The sequence below is a fragment of the Enoplosus armatus genome, chromosome 12 (assembly GCF_043641665.1).
Source record: "Enoplosus armatus isolate fEnoArm2 chromosome 12, fEnoArm2.hap1, whole genome shotgun sequence".
Taxonomy (NCBI): Eukaryota; Metazoa; Chordata; class Actinopteri; order Centrarchiformes; family Enoplosidae; genus Enoplosus; species Enoplosus armatus.
In genome coordinates, this window is record NC_092191.1 from 1839465 (window position 1) to 1862329 (window position 22865).

At 44.0% G+C, this 22865-nt stretch overlaps 1 protein-coding gene across 1 annotated transcript in view; it reads left to right on the plus strand.

The window, feature by feature from the left end:
• The window catches only part of arfgef3 (ARFGEF family member 3), a 39687-nt gene that overhangs the window by 11809 nt on the left and 5013 nt on the right, over positions 1-22865 (plus strand). The window contains exons 7-36 of the mRNA XM_070916472.1: positions 101-146; positions 561-645; positions 1288-1392; positions 1677-1750; positions 2244-2491; positions 2739-2851; positions 3069-3201; positions 3402-3741; positions 3877-4009; positions 4898-5250; positions 6822-6988; positions 7132-7294; positions 7719-7826; positions 9113-9328; positions 10409-10519; positions 11105-11255; positions 11919-12242; positions 13995-14128; positions 14602-14747; positions 15314-15493; positions 15717-15858; positions 15978-16100; positions 16196-16299; positions 16614-16758; positions 16848-16976; positions 17261-17437; positions 18012-18126; positions 18836-18938; positions 21734-21865; positions 22029-22159. Coding sequence (XP_070772573.1) covers positions 101-146; positions 561-645; positions 1288-1392; positions 1677-1750; positions 2244-2491; positions 2739-2851; positions 3069-3201; positions 3402-3741; positions 3877-4009; positions 4898-5250; positions 6822-6988; positions 7132-7294; positions 7719-7826; positions 9113-9328; positions 10409-10519; positions 11105-11255; positions 11919-12242; positions 13995-14128; positions 14602-14747; positions 15314-15493; positions 15717-15858; positions 15978-16100; positions 16196-16299; positions 16614-16758; positions 16848-16976; positions 17261-17437; positions 18012-18126; positions 18836-18938; positions 21734-21865; positions 22029-22159 — 4631 coding nt within the window. The remainder of the gene's footprint in view (positions 1-100; positions 147-560; positions 646-1287; positions 1393-1676; positions 1751-2243; positions 2492-2738; positions 2852-3068; positions 3202-3401; positions 3742-3876; positions 4010-4897; positions 5251-6821; positions 6989-7131; positions 7295-7718; positions 7827-9112; positions 9329-10408; positions 10520-11104; positions 11256-11918; positions 12243-13994; positions 14129-14601; positions 14748-15313; positions 15494-15716; positions 15859-15977; positions 16101-16195; positions 16300-16613; positions 16759-16847; positions 16977-17260; positions 17438-18011; positions 18127-18835; positions 18939-21733; positions 21866-22028; positions 22160-22865) is intronic.

Consider the following 22865-nt stretch of genomic DNA (forward strand, 5'->3'; position numbering starts at 1 on the left):
TATCGCTCTGTCACACACATCATCACAGCAGTGTTGACACGAAACCCCCAAAAAGACACCCTCGCAGTAAACATGCCTCCTGCTGTGTGCTCCTCCGCAGGGAGCAGATGGAGACGAGGTGACTGCGCCGCCACTGCACAGAAGAGGTATGTTATTATCAGTGCTGTCCTCCTCTGCAGGTCTAGAAGAAGAAGAAGATGAACCCCTTTGACTTAGATAACAACATGGTCTTTCCTTTACATGTTTTCCTAAGATCTATCCAGTGTGTGTTGTTTTCTCACGGGAACATTAAATCTTCATGGAGCCGCTGGTGGCTGTGGACTTTCAGTCTTCTTTAGTGTGCAGTGCAAACTGTTTGATAGCTGTTATAAAGCCGCTGTAATCACCCTTCTGCAGGTAGTAAGAAACACCTTCACAGAGAGACTGGCTGCGCTTCTTTATGATACGATACAGTCACACATGCCTCTGCAGGCAGAGACTTCATGTACATATTGAACAAAGATGAAGTAGGTGCAATGAATGAACCTTGTTATGGTGTGTGTGTGTATTTGTGTTTGCAGATGTTTCTCCGACCAGCCAGGCCCTGTGTGAAGATGTGGTGACGGTTCTGACGGTCTTCTGTGAAAAGCTGGAGTCAGTGGACAGGTAACGCTGCACTCTTTCATTACTTGATGTAATATTCTGTCTTTTGTTGTTGTTGCTGTAATATTTAGGTGATAATTCTGCTTGAGGCTTGTCTGTGAATCATCAGGCTTCGCTGTAGCGTCACAGACCTCCAAGGAATCTCAGGTCTCACACAGGAAAGTGATTCTGATTGTGCCAGACCAAGATTTCAAGAAACACAACCCCTTGCTAAAAAAAGATGATGTGTGTTAACAGACAGTGTTGGTTAGGTGATGTACTGGAACAAGCTGTCATTAATAATGAACAATCTGCTCCGACTGTCTCTCATCTCTATCACATATATAAGTCTTTGTGCTCGATGGTTTTGGGGCGAACTTAAGGTTCAGTTTAACAGCTGTTCAGTCTGTGTCTCAGTGTCGTTTTGACACAACAATCAGGTTAAAGTTTACACGCAGCTGCTGCAGCTGCATAAACTTGACAACGATGAGTGTGAAAACCAAGTGAAGACAGGGTGTAAAGGGTTAAAGACTCCGCGTGAGACTGGACTGGTTTGGTTGTTGTTTTACAAACTTATATATTTATATATATTATATTTCCAGAGGCTGTCTGACTCCCAACATCTGTATTACAAATGATTACGTTGTGTGTCTTTTCACCTCTCAGTGGCAGTCAGCTCCTGCAGCTCCTCTACCTGGAGTGCATCCTCTCCATGCTCAGCAGCTGTCCTCCCACAATGCACCTGTCCAGAGGTTTCACCGACCTCGTATGGTAAGACTTGTAACACTTCTGTGATATACACCAAGTTGCCACCAAAATAAGCTGATTTGGCACTTAAAAGCCATGCGTTTTGTTTTTTTACAACAAAAATGTAAAAAACAAACAAAAGTTTAAAGAAGAGAAAAGTTTAGTAAATGGTGTCAGTGAGCTAATTGAGATGTTTAGGAGATGTTTTACCTGACATTTGTTTCTTTTCAGAATCCCTCAACTCACCTTATTGTAATTTACTGTATTCTAATGTATCCAGAATGTCTTTTTTTTATTCCTCTTCCCAGGAAGCAGCTGTGTCCGTGCCTCGTGGCTATAATGGGAAATCCTGTCAACGACAAAACCATCGCTTCCCACCACGGCTACATGGGGGCGCCTGACCGAGACCGCTTCTCAGACAGATTCAGTTTAGGTAACGCAGCCTAGAGTCCGTCCTTGACATCGAGAAAGAAACAACTCTTGACAAAGTGTTTAATGTTAAATTGTAAAATTTAAACAGCTACTAAAATCAGTAACGAAGCTAACTGACTGAACGGTGGTGTGTTTCTTTTGGTTGTTGCAGAATCTTGTTCTCAGAGTAAAACTATGAAACTGTTCCACACGTCCCTGGTGCTGATTGGCCCTTTTATCCTCCTAGAGCTCTAAATTCTTCGGTCAGAGATCGCAGAGAAAAGCAGTTACAAAGCCTCATGTCAACATTCATTCACATGTTTAGAGGTTAAACATCAGGAAGCGCTTGTTTTTCCCTCTTAAGCTTGGAAACAAAGACCATATTTAGTTATTGACCTTCCTGCCAGCCGTCAGCATGATTTTAATGGTTCAGCTTCGTGTCCCTTTTTGTTTTCCTCTGCTAGGGATCAGCCAGGAGGTGGACTCCTCCGGTGGAGGGGTGTCCGATCAAGGCAGAGGGTCCGGCTGTTCCTCCAGCGCCCCCGCCAGGATCGCACCGGTCGTGCGGACTGTGTGTTACATCGCCGCGGAGCTCGTGTGTCTGGTGAGCTGCGTGGAGTCGATGAAACCGGTCCTGCAGTCGCTCTACCACAGGATCCTGCTGTACCCGCCTCCTCAGCACCGCACCGAGGCCATCCGCATCATGAAGGAGGTGGGAGGAGGAGACTTTATTCCAAAGCATATTATAACTTTTCTCCTTTCGGGGAGCAGTTGTTTTCCTTTCTACTTCACTAAAGTATGAGTAAGTAATTCATCACACACACAAACGCAGAGGACTCCTCCAGGTGATAACAGTGTGTAACAGTGTGTGACTCCTGACACAACATGAGGACTCCATACGTTTTTTGGAAATGAGACATCAAATGAATGTGGAATGAATTCTGTGTGTGTGTGTTTAGATTCTGGGCAGTCCCCAGCGGTTGTATGACCTGGCCGGTCCGTGCGTGGCAGAACCTGAAACCAGGAAGCGCTCCTTCTCAAAGAGGAAGTCCCACCTGGACCTGCTGAAACTGTCAGTAACTCCTCTGCCTTTGTTCTTTGTTTGAGTTGTTGCAAAGTTCGAAACTGTCTTCACTGTATGCAGTTGAATTTTAGTGTTAGTTTCACAGCTTAATTAGAGCACAGATCTAATTGAATAATTAGCCAAAATAAAAATGGAATTCTTGCTCATTTTTACTGAATGCAAACAAAGCGGTTAAGATATAATGTTTGTTTGTGTGTTTCGGTAGAGTGATGGACGGGATGACGGAGGCCTGTATGAAGGGAGGCATTGAGGCGTGTTACTCCTCGGTCTCCTGTGCCTGCGCTCTCCTCGGGGCGCTGGATGAACTGTCACAGGGCCGTGGCATCCAGCCTGAGCAGGTACACTACTGAGACAGGGTGCCACGCACATTATGAGGGATGTTGTTGTTGTAGGACTGGCCACAGACCGATGGAAGATGGTTCACATCTGTATATTTGTGGAGTGCTCCTCCATTGACTGAAGGCACCTGAGGGAGCCGGAGCTGATTATGAAGAAATAAGCTTTAGAATGACGTCTTAAGTTTAAATCTGTTTCTCAGGCTCGGCTTCTTCTCAGACGACTGGACGATCTGAAAGATGGGACAGAGTCGACACGCGAGTCCATGGAGATCAACGAGGCCGACTTCAGGTGGCAGAGACACATCCTGTCCTCTGAGCAGGCTCCCTTGGACCCCAACTCCTCTTCCTCCAACATGGCCACCACTGGGGCCACCGAGTGCAGCCCTGACATTAGTATCAGCATCACCACTGAAACAGGCCAAACCACCCTGGATCTGGAGGTGGGGGAGCATGGCCCGGGTCACACCACTCCTGAGGAGTGTGGGGAGGAGGCACGCCTCCCCTCGCCCTCATCCTGTGGCGGCCAGGAGGGGACCAAATGTGAACCCTGCCTCGAGCCGGACCAGGGGAGCCAACGGGAGGAGGGAGGAGGAGCAAGGGAGGTGGAGGGAAGAGGCGAGAAAGTAAAAGCAGCAGCAGCAGGAGGTGGTGGAGGAGTGGGAGGAGGAGAAAGAGGTGTGGTTCCTCCAGATGTGGTGCAGCGAAGTCACGCCCTCGTCTACCCCGACATCACCAACTTCCTGTCTGTGGAGTCCAGGACCAGGTCCCACCATGGAGGAGGGTCACGATACAGCGAGAGCAACTTCAGGTACGTGTGTGTGTGTGTGTGTGTGTGTGTGTGTGTGTGTGTGTGTGTGTGTGTGTGTGTGTGTGTGTGTGTGTGTGTGTGTGTGTGTGTGTGTGTGTGTGTGTGTGTGTGTGTGTGTGTGTGTGTGTGTGTGTGTGTGTGTGTGTGTCCATAAGACGCTCATTGTCTTGTTCATATTGGATGATCACGTACCTCAAGATTTACATCCGGTGCCAACTTTCAGTGTAGTGTGTCCTTGATGTCGTGAGGTAGAAAGTATGGACATTAAAACATGTTGTCATTGAACGTAAACCAGAGTTTTGCAGAACTGATACTCCTGCGACAGGGTTGCGTGATGATATGATGTTGTATTATTAGTAGAATTACTAGTAATGCACACTGTGGCAGTGGACCAGCCTTGAACATTTGCCATATCTCAATATTATGATTCAAAGGTTCATATAGCCCAGCTTTACTGCTAGCCATTTTCTCATACATACCATAGGCAGTCATTGGTTTCCATTCATTTTAAGAAACTATGAAAACTAACTTTTAGAAGCTTGCTCTCATTAAGAAGTGCTCAAAGTTACATTATTGTTGTGTTTCAGTGCAGCAACCCTATTAATGCAAAGACATTCACATTTCCTATAAATATCAATATCACATCAATGTTTGTGGACACTGATGTGTTCTTCAGAGCTTTGATGCCTACAGCTGCATTACTACACAATGATGTCATGTCTTTAACAAATAAATAAATAAATAGATGAATCAAACTGCCTCTCTGAAGGAGGTCTGACATGAAGTCAAACCAGTGGCAGCCTGGCAAGCAGGAAACCATTCAGATATCTCACAGTGCGCCTCAACAACATAACAATGATAAAACTGATCTACCCCTTGGTCCGTCAGTATGGAGGAGCAGGACTTGTCCCGGACAGAGTTTGACTCGTGTGACCAGTACTCCATGGCTGCCGAGAAGGACTCGGGGCGCTCCGACGTGTCCGACATCGGCTCTGACAACGTCTCGCTGGCTGACGAGGAGCAGCAGACTCCTCGCGACTGCCCGGGCCACCGCTCCCTGCGTACCGCCGCCCTGTCCCTCAAACTGCTCCGCAACCAGGAGGCCGACCAGCAGAGCGCCAGGCTGTTCTTCCAGTCACTCGCGGCGCTGCTGCCCCGGCTGCTGGGATTGGTCACCGCCACGGAGGTGGACCTGTCGCTACAGAACTTCTCCTCCACCTTCTGCTCCGGGCTGCAGGCTGGTGAGAGGGAGGGAGGGAGGGAGGGAGGGGTCAGCTTGATTTAATGTGTTGATGTGACTGAAGTGCGTAGACTCTATGACTGCGTGTGTGTGTGTTTGCTGAGGGTGGAGTGATCTGTGCCTCTTCCTTTAATAATCAGCTCTGCCTACAGCAAAGTCCCAAAATGACACACTCACTGTTTGAACAAGTGGATGTAGAATAAATAGTTTTACCAGCTAAAGTAAATACATCGTTGTGTAGAGACACTCTGGGGTATTTAGTAATATAGTGCAGGTAAAGTGAACGGTAGAAAAGAATAGAATACAAAATATAGCTCTTACTGCAGATAATCACTAACGAGGTGGAACTAAAACAAATGATTAAAGCTATTTATGTAAATTCATAAATGATTCGTTTAAAACCAGAATTCACAAGTGCAACATGCAGATACCGTAAATTAAGGCAGAGATACAGAAACTGTCCGAATATATTTGGTAAAAAAGTACACACAGTAACAAACAGCGTCAACAGTCTGCCAGTTTTCTTATTGGCTCTTTTCTGTCATAAATAATAATTTAAGGACACATTGACCTCTGATATTCATTTATGTCACTGGTTGATTGTATGTGCACAAGAAATGTTTAATTTAAACACAGTCTGAATGGATGCACTGTCCTCTATTTTCAGTTCATCCCAGTTTTAATAAAACGTTTTGCCTTCGAGGCGCGACCCATTATCCATCAGTAAAAACAGAGAGCCTGCTGGGAGTTTTTACATGAATCAAATTAAAGTCTACGGTTAACTGACTCAATGAATTTAGTCTAGGCTGTAAATCCCCAGAGTGACTTTCTGATTATAACACTTGACTTATCATCAGCTAACAGATTATATCTCACTGCCGTCTCTCACCTTCACACTCCTCTGTCCTCTCTCTGCCTTCATCCCTCTCTTTCTTTCTGTCTCTCATAATGTTGCTCTCTCCTCCTCCTCCTCCATCTCTGTCTTATTTCCCTCCTCCTTCCCTCACTCACCAATTTCCTCTCTTTTACCTCCCACTTTGTTCTTCTGTTGACTCACTCATTCCCTCATTATCAGGCCAAATCAAATAAGCTTTACTGGCATGAATGTTGGTGTTTGCTATTGCCAAAGCTAAATTTCATATTTCTGAATGCTACATTTTTATAACAAAACTAAGTAAAATACAGAAATAATCACAAGATTACAGAAAATGGTAAAACAAATGAATCTTGTGAGCTTTGTCTTCAGTTGTGGAGAATGTATATCGTACAGCACATATTTCTCATAATGTAGGAATGCACTCTCTCTGTCTTTGATATGGAAGATGAGAGGAAACTGTATTAGGAACCGTATCTCGCCAGAGTGGGTTTACGCAGATTATTCCAAACTGACTAACAGTAGGGATGCTTTTAGGGGCCTGTGCTCTGCTGGAGCTTCTTTAACTTTCTGCTGGTGTGTTTCTCCTGCTGGATTTGTCACCTGTTCTTATTGTCGAATGATGTAAATGTACGTGATGAGATCTGGCAATAAAGGGGATGTTTTAATAATTGGAAACTCCCTCCCTGTCTGTCCAGGTGGGATCCACTCTCCAGGTTTCGAGACAGGTGACACTCTGAGCTGTCAGTCTCTGATGAACGCAGACGGTCTCTACCTGGTGTCGTACTACGCTCTACTGCTCAACCTCAAACTTTGCTGCTGCGACTACTACAGACGGCGGACGCTTGCACCCGTCCTCAGCCTGGTGAGCAGAGTGCTGCTTCTCCCACAAGATCATGGGGGGGGGGGGGGGGGGTCCAAACAAAATAATGATGTATTTGCAGACTCCCTGTCCAAAGCCAGGGCAGAGCAGATTTTTGACGTGTGGTGTGTATGTTATTGCAGAAGGAGTTTGTACGTCTGATCCAGAGCAGCGGAGTCCTTGTGGTTCTGTCTCAGGCCTGGATCGAGGAGCTCTACCACCAGGTGTTAGAGCGCAACCTGCTGGCCGAGGCCGGGTACTGGGGCTCACCAGAAGACCACACGCTGCCGCTCATCACCATGCTTACAGGTACACAAGCACGCAGCCTAACGTAACATGCTGCAAGCTGTATTGTCATTGGGCGAGGATTACCTGGAAAGATAGTGTGTGTGTGTGTGTGTGTGGGGCATTTTCAAGTGAAAAGTCTTCAAATCAAAGCTCTCACAATCTTTTCATTTCCGTAGTTTCTATCCCAGAGGAGATTTACAGAATGACTAAAACTATGTGAAAAACCGAGGAATCCTTGTGCATATATTTTCTAATGACACCAAGTTACTAATATTTACACAGAACTAATAAAATCAGATGTCAGTGTTGGTCAAAATATTACTTAACAGACTCTGGATATGAACACAGACATCCTCTGTAATGATCGCAACAGTCGACAACTTGACAATTCTTCTCATTTATCTTCTTCATCTTCACCTCTCCTCCCCTCCTCCTCCTCTCTCAGATATTGACGGTCTGGGCAGCAGTGCGATTGGAGGTCAGCTGATCAGGAGGGCGTCCAGCCGATCGCCCCTCAGCTGTGACAAGGCTGGCAGTGACTCTGTGATGGCAGGTCAGTAGCTCATTATCATAAAACTGCCCCAGAACCTCAGAAATATGACGGATTAATTCACCCATTCACTCAGTGAGTTATTCGTTAGGTCCATATCACCATCATTGAATAGTAGTATGTAGTTATGCCAAACTCTCTCATGTTCTGATGGGACATTTAATTCTCTTCAGTCAGCATCCTCTGAACATTCCTCGGAAAATACTCCTGAATCAGCCCAACTCTTCTAAATAGGGTTCGCTCATCCTGAAACTGCTGCTGAGTTCGTCAGTTAAATGCTCCTCTGGCTGTGTGCTGAAAGGTGAAGCGTCCCAGAACAGCGCTGCACGGTCAAGAGCTCCAACCTTTTTTTTTGTGGTGCCTTGAAAAATGAAAGAGGACACAGACGAGAAAATCCGTAACAGATGTTTTATACACTACTGCGCTGTAGCTCTTTAACTGGGAATGTGATTTAATTAGTTACATCATTGAACACAAATTAAAATCGACCCTCAAGTGAAATATATGGTGACATTTATCCAGAAACACTTGAGCAGCAAGCCACTGAAATATAGTTGGAGCTAAATCTTTTTACCATGATCACACAAAATAATGCAAAATAATCAAAACCAAAGAGTTCTGCATGAAAACAGCAACTGAAACTTGCCAGCGTCCATAATGAAAATCAGCTGATGGAGATAAAACTTTACTTTCAATATGTTTTTAGTCAAATGTTGTGCTTGTTTGGAAGCATGAATGATCATCTCACCAAACAAGTCATGTTTTTGGTTTTTGGATGTGTCAAAAAGTGATGTGTTTTGCAAGATCGAGCATTTTTTGAAATGTTTTTTCATCATCTGCTGCACTTGAAATTGTGCTACAAATCATCCAATGAAATCATCAATTGGTGGAGGTGACGACACATTTTAAAAAACCACTAACAGTAATTAGGCCACTGACTCTGTAACTGCCCTGAGAAAGAAAAGAGGCTGAACAGCAAGAAGAAGATGAGGACAAAGAAAACAAAAGAGTTTGGAAAAAGAGCAGGAGAGGACAGATGAAGAGAATATGAGTCAGGGACCACCTGCACTCCCAGAAATGCCATGGTAACCACTGCTGAGTCACTGCTGATAACTCCTGTTTCTCTTATCATCAGTTACTCTCACCCCTTGCTGTCCAGAGACTCATGAGTGTCTGATCTGTCATATCATATTATACAGTATCCTGGAGTTTCCTGGCATCAGCTGCAGTAACGTTAGATATGTCTGTTCCTCTTTGACGCTCCTCAGTTCGGCCTGTGTGTTTTTCAGGAGCTGTGTTCTCCCGCTTCATCCTCACCAGCGTGTGGAAGAACCTAATCGATGTTCTGTCCACGCCGCTCACGGGCCGCATGGCGGGCAGCTCCAAGGGCCTGGCCTTCATCCTGGGAGCAGAGGGGGTCAAAGAGCAGAGCCAGAGGGAGAGAGACACCATCTGTCTGAGTTTAGACGGCCTACGCAAAGCTGCTGCGCTCAGCTGCGCCTTGGGTGGGTGAAACGTGTGTCTCGTGTCTGTATTAATAAGAAAAAAATCATCCCTGCAGGGAATCCTCTGTTCTCCTTCCCTTTAACACCGAGAGGTCAAAGGTCAGGGTCAGATACTCAACAGCAGCCCTTGGAACAGACTCAAATCTAAACTGAATCAACCTGCCCTGATACGAAGGGGACAGCTTCTTCTTGGCATTGAAATTAACACTGAATAGCATCTATTGGCAGCCGATCAAGTCACAGTAAAATACATTAACAATCACACAGAAGAAGCAGGTTTTAACTTGCTTTTAACTTAACATCAATCAAAGATAACAGAGGACGTCTTATGTGACGTTTGCTTGTTTGGGTGTCGCTGGCAGCGAGATAAACATTTTTTTATCAGTAATGAAATTAACATTGAGTGTTTCAGCCTGCTGATTGTTACTTAAACAATGGATGGTGGCAAACAGAACATTATACCGAAGTTATTGCTGCCATTGTGAGGCATATACAGTATATGATATTTAAAACATATAGCGTAGATGCTAACATGTACATCTGTGTCTTATGCGGTTTATAGATTTGTTTCTAAAGGTTTTGCTGAGTGTGGATGTTCTGTCTCAGCTTCATCCGGCTTCATATGAATTAAAATGAACCTTTCCACAAGTGACAGCTGCCCAGCAACACTGGAGGTTAACTGGTTTCATACAGACTGTTAACTGCAGATTTTAGAGAGAATATCAGGGGAAATACATTTTTTATTATCAGCCCCTGAATGTGTCAGTGGCACAACCGCACGGCCAACTGGGGAAGAAGCCTGATGGAAATCATCAGCACAGAAGCACTAATGAATATGAATGAACACATGGTGTACAAACTCAGCTGTGGAGAGAGGACAGTTTGTGGGGAGGGATGATTCAGTTTTTCACTCGTGTTTAGATTTATACACCCAAAAGAGTAAAACTCATACTGTATATAAACTCTTCTCAGTAGAGTCAACGTCTGGATGAGAATGGAGAGGAAAGTTTCCATTTTTATGGTGCAGTAATGATGCTTTTATGATGCGATAATGAGTGAAACTTTGTGTGTGGCCATCAGGTGTGGCAGCCAACTGCGCGTCAGCTTTAGCCCAGATGGCTGCAGCCTCCTGTGTGCAAGAAGAGAAGGAGGAGAAGGAGGTGGGAGAGACGGGAGACGCCATCACACAAGGTACTGAGAGCACCTGTGCATTCAAAGGAAACCTTTAATGGCACCTGAGCTATGAAGAGGAGGAGATCTGGGACCGATTAGTAGCTGACATGTCCGCTAATACACAATAACACGCACACAAGAAAATATAACACACACTTTGAGTTGACAGCATTGGCTTAGCACAAATGATCAGCGGCTAAAAGCTTCAAACAAATGTTGGCATCTCTTATTAAAAAAGGTTTCTCTGGTACCTTTAAGAGCTGCAGAGACTCTGATCCAGAATACCCTTTAGTGACATCTAGTGGCAGCTGTGGGGAACTATGAACACATCTGCTCCTCTTTTACAATCAACTATATTTATTTAAGACAATACTGAGTTTATACTCACATTTCAAACTCAAGAGCATTTGATGACATGTGTGTGTGTGATTACTGGTCAACCATTACTGTGTGTTGATTAACGGCTCATATATTTGTTATAAAGTGGTATTAAGAATGAGTGAATGTTGAATATTTTGTTCTAGTTGTTTCCTCATGTGTATCATGTTTCTGTGTGTGTGTGTGTGTGTGTGTGTGTGTGTGTGTGTGTGTGTGTGCGCGCAGTGAAGCAGCGTGTCGAGCAGCGTCTGGAGCAGATCGGTCGTCCTCAGGGAGTTCGCCTCCACACGGCTCACGTGTTGTGTATGGACGCCATTCTGAACGTAGGACTGGAGATGGGCAGCCACAACCACGACTGCTGGCCACATGTCTTCAGGTACACACACACACACACACACACACACACACAATGACTGGGCAATGATTCACGATGTGTAACATAATGCTCCCAGTGTGGTACACAGCAGAGCTCACTGCTCTCTCATTTCCCTACGAACTAAAACTTCATTAGAATTTATTTCATTTATTATTTTACGATTTCTTTTTTCTCACTGAAGTTTTTTTACACAAAAATATAATCAAAACAGCACAACAGCATCCACACAGACAATAATGCAGTAAGGTACACAAATACAATGAAAAGTAGAAAGTACCAATGAGCAGCTGAAATACTTCAGTATTCATACAGGTACATTTTAATTAGGCATTTGTTTCGTCTGTGTCGAGGTTCATATAAATGTTCCATTTTTCCTGTTCTTTTTAATTGTATTCTCCTTGACTCTCAAAAGGTATGTCAGCTTTTCATAACAAACATGTCTTGGACATTTTCAAGCCGCTCTTCCTGTTTTGGGGAGTTTACATGAAGCCAATTTCTAGTAACGGCTTTCTTACTTGCTGCAAGTAAAACTTTAGTAAAGCAGAGATCTTCTCTCACCTCAACATCTTCAATGTTCCTAAAACTTTACACAAGTCTTTCCTGTGTTCATCTCCTTATTTTCCCGCTCTGTCTCTCTCTCCCTCCTCTTTCCTTCTCTCTCAGGGTGACTGAGTACATCAGTTCATTGGAGCACACCCACTTCAGCGACGGCTCGTCGCAGCCGTCCTCTTTGACCACCATCACCCAGCACAGCCAGCAGAGCTCCCAGGCAGCCGGCGTGGACCTGGGGCTGGAGATGAGCTGCGAGCCCAGCCCTGAGGCCTCGGAGATGGGCCTGAGCCAGCCGGTCATCCAGCCTCTGTCCATCCAGGAGCTGCTGAGGGAGAGCAGCAGAGGAGGCCGAGGTCTGGACCTGAGGAGCGGCAGCCTGATGACTGGGACCAGCGCCGCCAAGGCTGTGTGTACGCTGTCAACACAGGCTGACAGGTAGGGCACAGATATCGTATATATATATTATCATATAATGACAATATGTCATATGTATATATGTATTTCTAAAATATATAGAAAGATTTTATTTATTCTTTTATTCTCAATAATTTGGCCAAAATGTAATGTTTCTAGAAATGAATAATTCTGTGACGAGTGTCGAAACCATTAGTGGATTTGTTAGAAAACATTTAAGTCCTACATGAAGCCAAAATGTAACGTTAGCTGATTCCAGCTTCTCAAATATCAAACATATTTGACATCATTGTAAATGTAATATCTTTGGGCAGTTTAAGGATGTCACCTTGAGGTCTGGGAACGTCAGTTAATAAGAAAAATAATTGGTAGATTAATCAGTAATGAAAATAATCACTGGTTGCAGACGTTATATTCAAATCTCTGATTTAGATTTTACGGCAGACGTTTTAGATGGATTTCTCCTTTAAATTGTTAAACAATATTTAAGGATTCATTTAAAAGTATAAAACAATATATATTATATATATTTCATATATATATTTTTATTTCAAACTGTTACATCAGAGTCAAAGTATGAATGCTGAGTACAAAATTAAGGCATTTCAAGTTTTGATTGTTTAACATGAAGTGAATTAAGCACTATGCAAACACACAAAACAATAAAGAACAAATAGCATCATAACAACAGCGATGTTTACCTTCAACCTGACCGGCTATCTCACTACATCTTAAATATAATGTGAGGAAATAATGACAGGAGTAAATCAACAAAAGGGGCATAGTGTGTAGAATATGAAACAGCCCAGCAAACGTCACCTTGTTAACTTAGCAGCCAGCGTGACGGTGACTCTTAATCAATCCATCTGCCAAAACCTCATTTCACAGACATTCGGTGCTCGGCGGGAGGTGCTGTGGTCCTGGATCAGCCACAAGATGGCAGCAGCAGTACAGAGAGTGTGTGTGTGTGTGTGTGTGTGTGTGTGTGTGTGTTCTCTTTGCAAGGGCTAATTTCTACATTTAGAATTAGGTCTAGGTTAATGTCCGAGTCCTCACAAGTGTAAACATACAGATGTGTGTGTGTGTGTGTGTGTGTGTGTGTGTGTGTGTGTGTGTATAAGATTGCGTGCCAACAGTTCTGCACTTATTAAACTTTATTCCCTTGCACAACACACACATACACACACTGCAGCAGTACATATGGAGTGTGTGTGTGTGTATTCATTGCAGGATCATCTCTTATATAACCAGTTATCTGGGCTGCTTTTAGGAGCGAATAAAAAACTGTTCCCTCTGATCTTTTGGAGCAGATGGACTGAACACATTTACCAGCTGAAAGCGGTGCCAAAACATAGTAAATAAATGCTCCTCAGCTCAGAGCCGTCCCAAAAAACACTGCAACGCCGCTGCATGGCTGTTCCTCTGCACTCTGAATAGTCACTAGATTCAGAATGAAGAAGAATTTTTTTACCCTTTTTTTTTTGTTACTTCACATCACTTCATCACTTCACATCACTTCACATCACTTCGTCACTTCACATCACTTCATCACTTCACATCACATTGTTGGTCTTGTTGGGGAAACCTTCATTGCAGCAGTTATTTAAAATCTGTGATATTTTGATGATTTGGGGTATTTTTATATTGACATCTATGGTCACGTGGATATAATAGCACTTTCTGTGTGTGTGTGTGTGTGTGTGTGTGTGTGTGTGTGTGTGTGTGTGTGTGTGTGTGTGTGTGTGTGTGTGTGTGTGTGTGTGTGTTTTCCAGGTTGTTTGAAGAAGCAGCTACCAAGCTGAATCTGGTTGGTCTGGTCGGCTTCTTGCAGCAGCTCAGGAAAGCTTCTCAGTCTCAGCTGTTTGACTCTGTTACTGAGACTGGAGACTATTCACTGGCAATGCCAGGTACCACACACACACACACACACACACACACACCTTCACCTTCACCTGTAATGCTTCAATGAACACACTCATTTCCTAACTCCTAACTGTAAGCTTAACCTTCTCCAGTGACCTTAAAGTCTCAAAGCATTTTGAGATCATCTGGTTCTCAAACCTGGTGTTTCCTGTGGAGTCACTTGTTTTAACTGTAGAGAGATAAAAAACGTGTGATAATGTAAACACAGCATGTGGCATGTAAAATTAGCTCATAAATGTAATGAATTCATCATAACATACACTTGCACTAAAGTGACCAATCATTGTAAGAATAAATCTGTAATCTTTAGTTTGAAAGTGAAGAAGGTCCACACTTACCGTATGCCATCTTTCTATTCTTTTGAGGCCTTTTGGTCCCACTAAGTCTTCAACTAGATGAAATAAAGACATGAACAAAGCCTAATCCGAGTCTGTTCGCCCCCTCTGTGTGTCTGTAGGAGAGGCCAAGTCGACGCTGGACCGACGCAGTGCTCTCCATCTCTTCCGTCTGGGCGAGGCCATGCTGAGGATCGTCAAGAACAAGAACCGACCTCTGCTCCACATGATGAGGGCCTGGAGCGTTGTGGCCGCTCATCTGGTGGAGGTTAGAAACTTCAGCCTCTTTTTAAAGCAACGGGACAGCTGCTGCAACGGGCTGCCACATGCACAGCGCCATCTTAGAGGCTCCGTCATATGACTGCATGTGCATATGATCCTTCAAAAGCCTCCATGTAGAAGTGTGTGTGCTTGGCTCTTAAATGAAATATTTTCTCAACAGTATTTATAAATTAGCAGCGTGTCCAGTTGTTGCAAATTAAAGTTTTTGCTTGTACAGTCGTGTACATTTATGCAGATTAAGTCCACATGAAGTTAGGAAACCTCTTCAGCACAGTCCGTTCTCTTCATTTTGATCTTTCTCCTTCTCCTCCTCTTCCTCCTTTCTAGTGAGTTACTCTTAGTTTCACACAATGGTCATGTACTTGCAGTAATATTTAACTCAAACAGCATCCAGTTAATGAAATAAATAATTACACGGCTCCATTGTTAAGAATATGCAATACAATAAGTATGTATTTCAGGTATGTACACATATGTCTATAACTAGATGTAAATAAATATCAACTATGTAAAGAAGGTAGTTAAAGCTCACAAAGTGCCTCCTTCTCCCAGGCGGCATGTCACAAAGAGCGCCACGTATCCCAGAAGGCCGTTTCCTTCATCCATGATGTTCTGACGGAGGTGCTGACGAGCTGGGCGGAGCTTCCACACTTCCACTTTAACGAGGCGCTGTTCAGGCCCTTTGAGCACATCATGCAGCTGGAGCTCTGTGACGAGGACGTACAGGACCAGGTAGAGTCCAGTCTCTCTTCACATGTCAACATCAATCAACTAGACACCATCACAGCATGGTATTCCGACCCATGAGTACTCAGCACACCCACATACTAACAACTGCAACTTCATCCATCACATTGAAAACAACAGCAGCCTCACGCTGTCTGCTGGTAAAAGATCACCAGGTTTTATTTTGCCTCACAGTTTAGAAGGTGTTTCTTGGCTTTCCTCCCTGCAGGTGATAACATCAATAGGCGAGCTGGTGGAGATGTGTTCTCCTCAGATCCTCTCAGGATGGAGGCCTCTGTTCAGCGCTCTGAGGACCGTCCACAGCAGCAAGACCGACACGAAAGACTACCTGCTGGGAGAATACTCCATGGGTCCGTCTGACAGGCTCTCTTCTAAACCAATACACACACATGTTGTTAAAAGACACCTGAAGTTCATCAGTCTTTCTTTCTTCCCCGTTTCCATCCCGCCCTCACACTCCCTCCTCTAGGGAAGTCCCAGGCTCCAGTGTTCGACGTCTTTGAGGCTTTCATCAACACTGATAACATCCAGGTTTTTGCCAATGCTGCCACTGACTACATCATGTGCCTCATGAAGTTCATCAAAGGCTTAGGTTCGTCTCACTTGTGCTTGACTCATTTTTCAGTTGGAGATATTACGTTTTCAAAGCCTTCAGGGATTGTTGTGTGTGTGATTGTGTGTGTGTAGGAGAGGTGGACTATAAGGAGATTGGAGACTGTGTCCATGTGTCAGGTTACAGCTCCACTGACCTCTGCCTGCCCGCTCTCGACTACCTCCGCAAATGTTCGCAGGTAGGAACCCCCCCATTAACGCAGAGTATTACACTGAAATCAGTTTTATTAGGCTTATGAGCTAATTAGTGAAGCAAATGTTTTTTACTGTTGCACTCTTAAAATGAGTTTCAAATTAAAAGTAGATATTTGTGTTTAAAAATGACACCAATGACACAGTCCCAATAAGAACAACAGAACACATATTGATCATACAGTTCTATAGAGAGTGTTAGTGTCCGTTGAGTCGCCACAGACAGCAGGAGCATGTTTGCAGGTATTTGTTCCTCTTCTTCAATGTGACCTAATGAAGCCATGTTACGTTTGATTGACAGCTGCTGGCGAAGATCTACAAGATGCCGTCCAAGCCGGTGTTCTTGGGGGCGCGGCTCGCCAGCCTGCCAATGAGATCACATGAACGCTCCATCAGCACTGAGGACGGGATGGACTGTGTGCTGCAGGAGTTCGATGATGACACAGGTCCTTCCTCTCTTCTGTAGTGTACATCAGTTCTTTTCTGTCTTTGTACTTTTTGATCCTCTCTGTTTTAACACTTTTCCGTCCTGCAGGTCTGATCCAGGTGTGGATTTTGTTACTGGAGCAGCTCACAGCAGCAGTGTCAAACTGTCCTCGCCAACACCAACCGCCAACCCTGGACCTGCTCTTCACTCTGCTCCGAGAGGTCACCACTGTACCAGGTAACTGTGTCTGACAGTGTTCACATCCGCATCAGCTGAACAGTGCGGGACGCAAAGCCGTTTTTATATCATAGTCCCGCCAGACAACTGAGCAGGACAGTGATCCTAAACATAAAGACAAGGTAATCAAGGATCTTGTGCCTCACCTGCTGAAGACCAGACTGAAGGGAAAAAGCCCACAAAACAAGCTGAGCCTCACACCGGCTTGCCGACGCCGTCAGAGGCTTTGTCCAAATAAGCAAACATGCTCACACTAACGGTCTAACTGTGTCTCCTCCCTCCAGGTCCGGCTTTCGGCATCTTCTCCGTCATCCAGCTGCTGCTTCCCGTGATGTCGCTGTGGCTGCAGCGTAGCCATGGCGACCACTCCTACTGGGACGTGGCGGCTGCAAACTTCAAGCACGCCATCGGCCTGTGCTGCGAGCTGGTGGTGGAGCACGTCAACAGTTTCATACACTCAGGTGAGACACAGACAAGGTAACGGCTTCAGAACAGTTTCACGTCACTTTCCATTACAATGCTACTCAGAGTTTGCACACCGTGGGCAGGAAGTGTTCAGTGTGTTAGTGACGGCCCCGTGGCTGAGTTTCCCTCTGTGACTTGAAGATTTGAGTGCTTGTAGTTTTCTCTTCTTTGAACAGCTTGATGGAGGCGTGTCATGATGGCCGAGCACGCTGGAGAGCACAGTCTAGCAGACATTGTTCCGCATTACAAACAACACGTCACTGTGATGGATGATGAACACCAAGCTCACACTTTGTGAAGCGGACTTGTGAAGCGCGTTACGATCATTTCCACAGTAGATTTTAGTAGATAATTTACGTGAACCACCGAAGGAATGAAAGGAAAAGAAGAGAAGATGAAGAGAGGGAAGAAAAGGAAGAAAGGGACATCTGATGACATTTGAGCAACACACTGTGATAAGAGATTCTAAACTCCAGGTGCTCCATCACAGAGCTGATGGATTTGATTGTCTTCTGATGTGGAGTGTGGTTGATGACTGTGTGTGTGTGTTTCTGCCTTTTCTTACTGCAGATATTGGTTACGAGTCTCTGATCAACCTGATGTTGAAGGATCTGTTCAAGCTTCTGGTGGCCTGTGTGTCTGAACCTGCAGAGACCATCTCCAGAGTGGGCTGCTCCTGCATCAGGTGACGACACGTAACTCCTCTTCTTCTTTGGGAGTTGTCAATTTGTCGATTATACATCGGTCACCAGATTCAGGAATCTCTCTCTGTGCGTGTGTTTGGGCTGAGTTAGGGCTGAATGTTTAATGTCTTTATGTCAAATCATCGATTGGTGGCTGAAATAACAATGGTTGCTTGTCAGCATTCATTTGGTAAGTTGGCCAAACTACAAAATGAAATCCTTTGCTGTTATCTGGTTATTATGCTCTCTGCGAGTCTGCGTAGGTAAGGTAAGGTAAGTCTGGGATTTTGGGGGCAAACTCAAAGAAGAATGAATCCCTGTTTTAAAGAATAAGGCTTGTGATGTTCTATATTTTTCTTATTGTCAGCAAATCCCACAAAAACACCAAAAGCCTGATATATCTTCTTCCTCTGTGCCATAGAGCTCCATTGTTGTCCAAAAACTATTAAAAACACATCACACTGTTGCACTGGGGGACATGTTCCTTCATCATGAACACACACACTGTAGTTTATTTTGACTCAGTCCCACATACACCGTCCTGCTGCCCCAAATACTCACTAGAGCTCCAAATATGGGCTGAAAATACGCACTATTTTTAACTATAAAAAAATATATACACAATGTGTGTGAAAGCAGGTTTTTTGTCTGACACTGATTCAGATTCATTTCTCTCTGTCTGATCGAATCACTCTTGTTTCTATTGTCCAGGTATGTTTTGGTCACAGTGGGTCCAGTGTTCACAGAAGAAATGTGGAGGTTGGCCTGCTGTGCTCTGCAGGACGCTTTCTCTGCTACGTTAGAGCCGGTCAAGGTACACACACACACACACACACACACACACACACACACACACACACACACACAGACACACAACTGCTTGCAGATACTGAGCTGTGTATAGAGATAAAATGGCATTCATGTCACCAGAAAGGAGGAACATGCAGATAAGAAAGTGAAGAGATATACACATATAGAAACAGTCTCTCACACAGTCAGCAGGCCACTGTCGTAAACCACATAATCCACCCCCAATCTGAAGCTGCTGGTTGGGACAGAAGTAATCTAAAAGCCTTTGCTGCTAATACTGTCAACATGCTGACACTCCACGTTAAGCTTGATGACCCCAGTTAACCTCCCGCTCACCGACAGAGTCCTGCAGCTGTGAGCAGCAACTGTTCGTCTCGTCATTGTGTCACACTTTTATTCTGTTCCATCTCTCTGATTAAACTGGGAGGAGGAGAGAAGGAGAAGAGTTTTGTTCACAAAACCAAAAAACAATGTTTGACTTTGAGGTACATAATTGTGGTTTTCTACAAAACCATTGTTTCATTTCACAAAAGATGGCAAACTTCTGAAATATTAAATCACAACAAATACAGTCTAAAACTGTCTGATGACCCATCTGAGTGAAGAATAAGATCTGACCACGCATTCAATGCTAGCTTTGGTACTAGTTTTTGATGCAACACACATTTCTGTTGGTTACCAAAAACACATAGAGGCTGACCACAAACACTTGTGTAGACTAGTCCATGTATACTGTACACAGTACTGCAACTTGTAAAATGAAGTTGGTCGGAGTAACTGAAGCCTGAAAAAGTCCTAACACATATACATGCAACACAAAATATGGTGACATACTTAAAGTTTGAATAAACTCTTATAGCATGAAAATGTGAGAAAAGTTCAAACAGGAGGAGGTTGGAAATGTAGCAAGATCCTGAGGCGTCTCGTCTCGCTATCAATTTAGTTTAATTGCTTCACCCAGTAAATGTTTTGCCTTTGCTGGGAGGGTTTAATCCTTATGTTTGTGTGTGTGTGTTTATTTCATGAAAGTGTAATTACATCTAAAGCTGAGCTGTGGTTAGACTCTTGCGAGTGTTTGCACATATACTGTATGGGATGATTTCCCAGCCTGCTCAGCTTTATGTGCTCATTTGATTATGATGGTACCTGCTGTGTGGAGTTTTAGTGCCGTGGGAGATCACAGATTTAGAGAGTACGGCCTCAGCGGGAATCCAACCCCTGCTGTTCCATTTCAGCTACACAGAGAACAACTCCTAACCTTGTGTGTGTGTGTGTGTGTGTGTGTGTGTGTGTGTGTGTGTGTGTGTGTGTGTTCAGTAAAGGTGACACTGCCAGGCATTTCACTCGTGGATGTTGTGTGTTCCTGCAGTTCTGTGGCAGCTGCCTGACTGACTGAAGCTAAGCAGCTTTACAGCTTAGAGGCACATCTGTGTGTGTGTGTGTGTGTGTGTGTGTGTGTGTGTGTGTGTGATGGTGATGATCTTACTGCCATTGACAGATTTTCTTTGCTTGTTTCCAGAAAGTATGATTTTAGTACCAGTGCTGGTTTATGTTCGTGATGTCTTTAGCAAAGTGTTAAAAGAAAAGAAGATGAACTGTGACGTCCTTTATTATATTGGAGCGGTTTGTGGTGGGTTTTATCAAACAGATGAGCCACTGATTAATAAAACCTTCATGTAAAGTCTTGTGTTTCTCCACAATGTATCAGGAGTTGTTCAGGCTTAAAACATTTATAATATCTCAACATGTAGTTTAACATGCTCTCAGCCACGTCGACAGACATGCAGGCACTTTGTTTATGTAACAGCATTTGAGACTGTGTTGCATGTTGGGGCTAACCTTATTGTTTTATGTGGCACATCATATTTATAGGGTCTTATGGCTGTTTATATAACAGCTTCTGTTATCCAGTCAGTTACATTTAAACTGCAGCTTTGAGTAGTGTGTCAGGCATGTGTGTACATATGTTATATTATATTATATTACATCTCTTAATGCTTTTATACTCAGAAACGGTTCATTGTGTCCGTATTTATCTGTGTCCAATCACCAACATACCGCTGTTGTTCTCAGATGTGTTGCATGAATGAAGATATGTAAATATGGACAAGACAACATACAGTGTTTGTAGGACTCATAAAGCATAAAGCTCCCAGGATGTGGACGTCAATCCTTAACGTGTAGCTTATGCTTTCAGACACGTAAACACATGACCTTTGACTGGGTTTATTGAAGAGCTGAATATTTTATAAGCACTGCATTCAGGTCACGTCCGATATAATGTACATACTGCATTAGACTGTATAATACTTGGAGTTCATCAGGATGGAGAGTTTTTTTCATCTGCTGGCCACACATGTAGTTTGGTGATGGATTCAACAGCTTAGACCAGAGACTATGTAATGGAAAATGACAAACGGGGGTTTGCATCATGGATAACGGTCATGTACACTGTGTACTGTAAGTGTAGTGGTGGTTGTTGGGCTTCTTGTTTTGTCTTTTCAATGGTTTTTTTCTTTGTGTATTCAGGAGAGGTATCTTTGAGTGAGACTCATCCTCCACCGGTTGTCCCAATAACTCACTTAAGACTTGTCCTTGTATAAACATCAAATAGATGCACCTCCTTCAGTTTTAAACCCTGACGACGACCTACACAGCTTATGTTTTACATATGTCTCATAATCGAGCCGTGGAACTAATAGGCTCCACTGCTCCTGTTATATAGATATATATATATATATTCCCTGCGTTTGGATTTGATGCAGACGTTCATCTCTCTCTCTTTCTGTGTCTCTGTAGAACCTCCTAGCGTGTTTTCACAGCGGTTCAGACAGTTTTTCTGGAGACGCCTGTGAGGTGAAGGTGGCGGCTCCGTCCCACTCTCCTTCAGCTGAGGCCGAGTACTGGAGGATCAAAGCAATGGCTCAGCAGGTCAGTGTCTGTAATGAATGAACCATGAAGAAGTGAAACGTCCTCCTCCCGGTGTGAAAGCCTGCATATATTTCATAGTTTGACCGTATACTTACAGACGCTAGGCATGATGAATGAACAGGGGAGGAGGACGGCTTGTTGACGTGTCCTCTTTGTGTCCCAGGTCTTTATGTTGGACACACAGTGCTCTCCAAAGACGCCCAACAACAAGGAGGGCTTTGAGCACGCTCAGTCCTGCGTTCTCATCATCGAGCTGCCGTCCGACCAGCAGTCCAACGGACACACTCAGAAGAGGTGGACGACACACACACACACACACACACACACACACACACACACACACACACACACACACCCATGTTTTGCTCCATATATGATGATAATTAACCTACATGGTTTCATTTTCTAACTTCACACCCAAACTAAAACTACATTCCCCTCCTGACCCCTAAATAAACTAGTCGAAGTCGAACCAACAACAGTCTTGTGGCTGTTTTGTGGTCGTTTTTTCCTGTTGGTGAGATTTCAACACAGTTAATGTGTGTTAAACAAACTAACCCTGTGTACTGTACATGACATGTTAAGTATGTTTTATAGGGACAAAACAAGCATGATTGGAAACTGAAATTCAGCCAAATTGACTCACTAACTCTCTCTGCTTGTCTTTGTGCTGCCGTGGTTACAGGAAAATTGGGTAAGGCTGTTTTCTGTGGCATCCGTGACATTGTGTTGTTCAGATTTAACAGTGTGTAAAATGTACAACACGGCTCTGTATGATCAACACAGCCAAACTAACTATGTATGTTGGCGTTATGAGATGTGATGAATCCTGAAATTGAGGTATGATGATTTCTGTCTGATGAAATGAAAATTATGTTTGATTTATTTTTGAATTCTAACTGATAATAATAATTGATAATAATAGTAAACTATATTTTCTACATGTCCAGTATGCAGTCTGTAATGCACTGCTAACTAATCCGCTGACTATGAGAGTGTA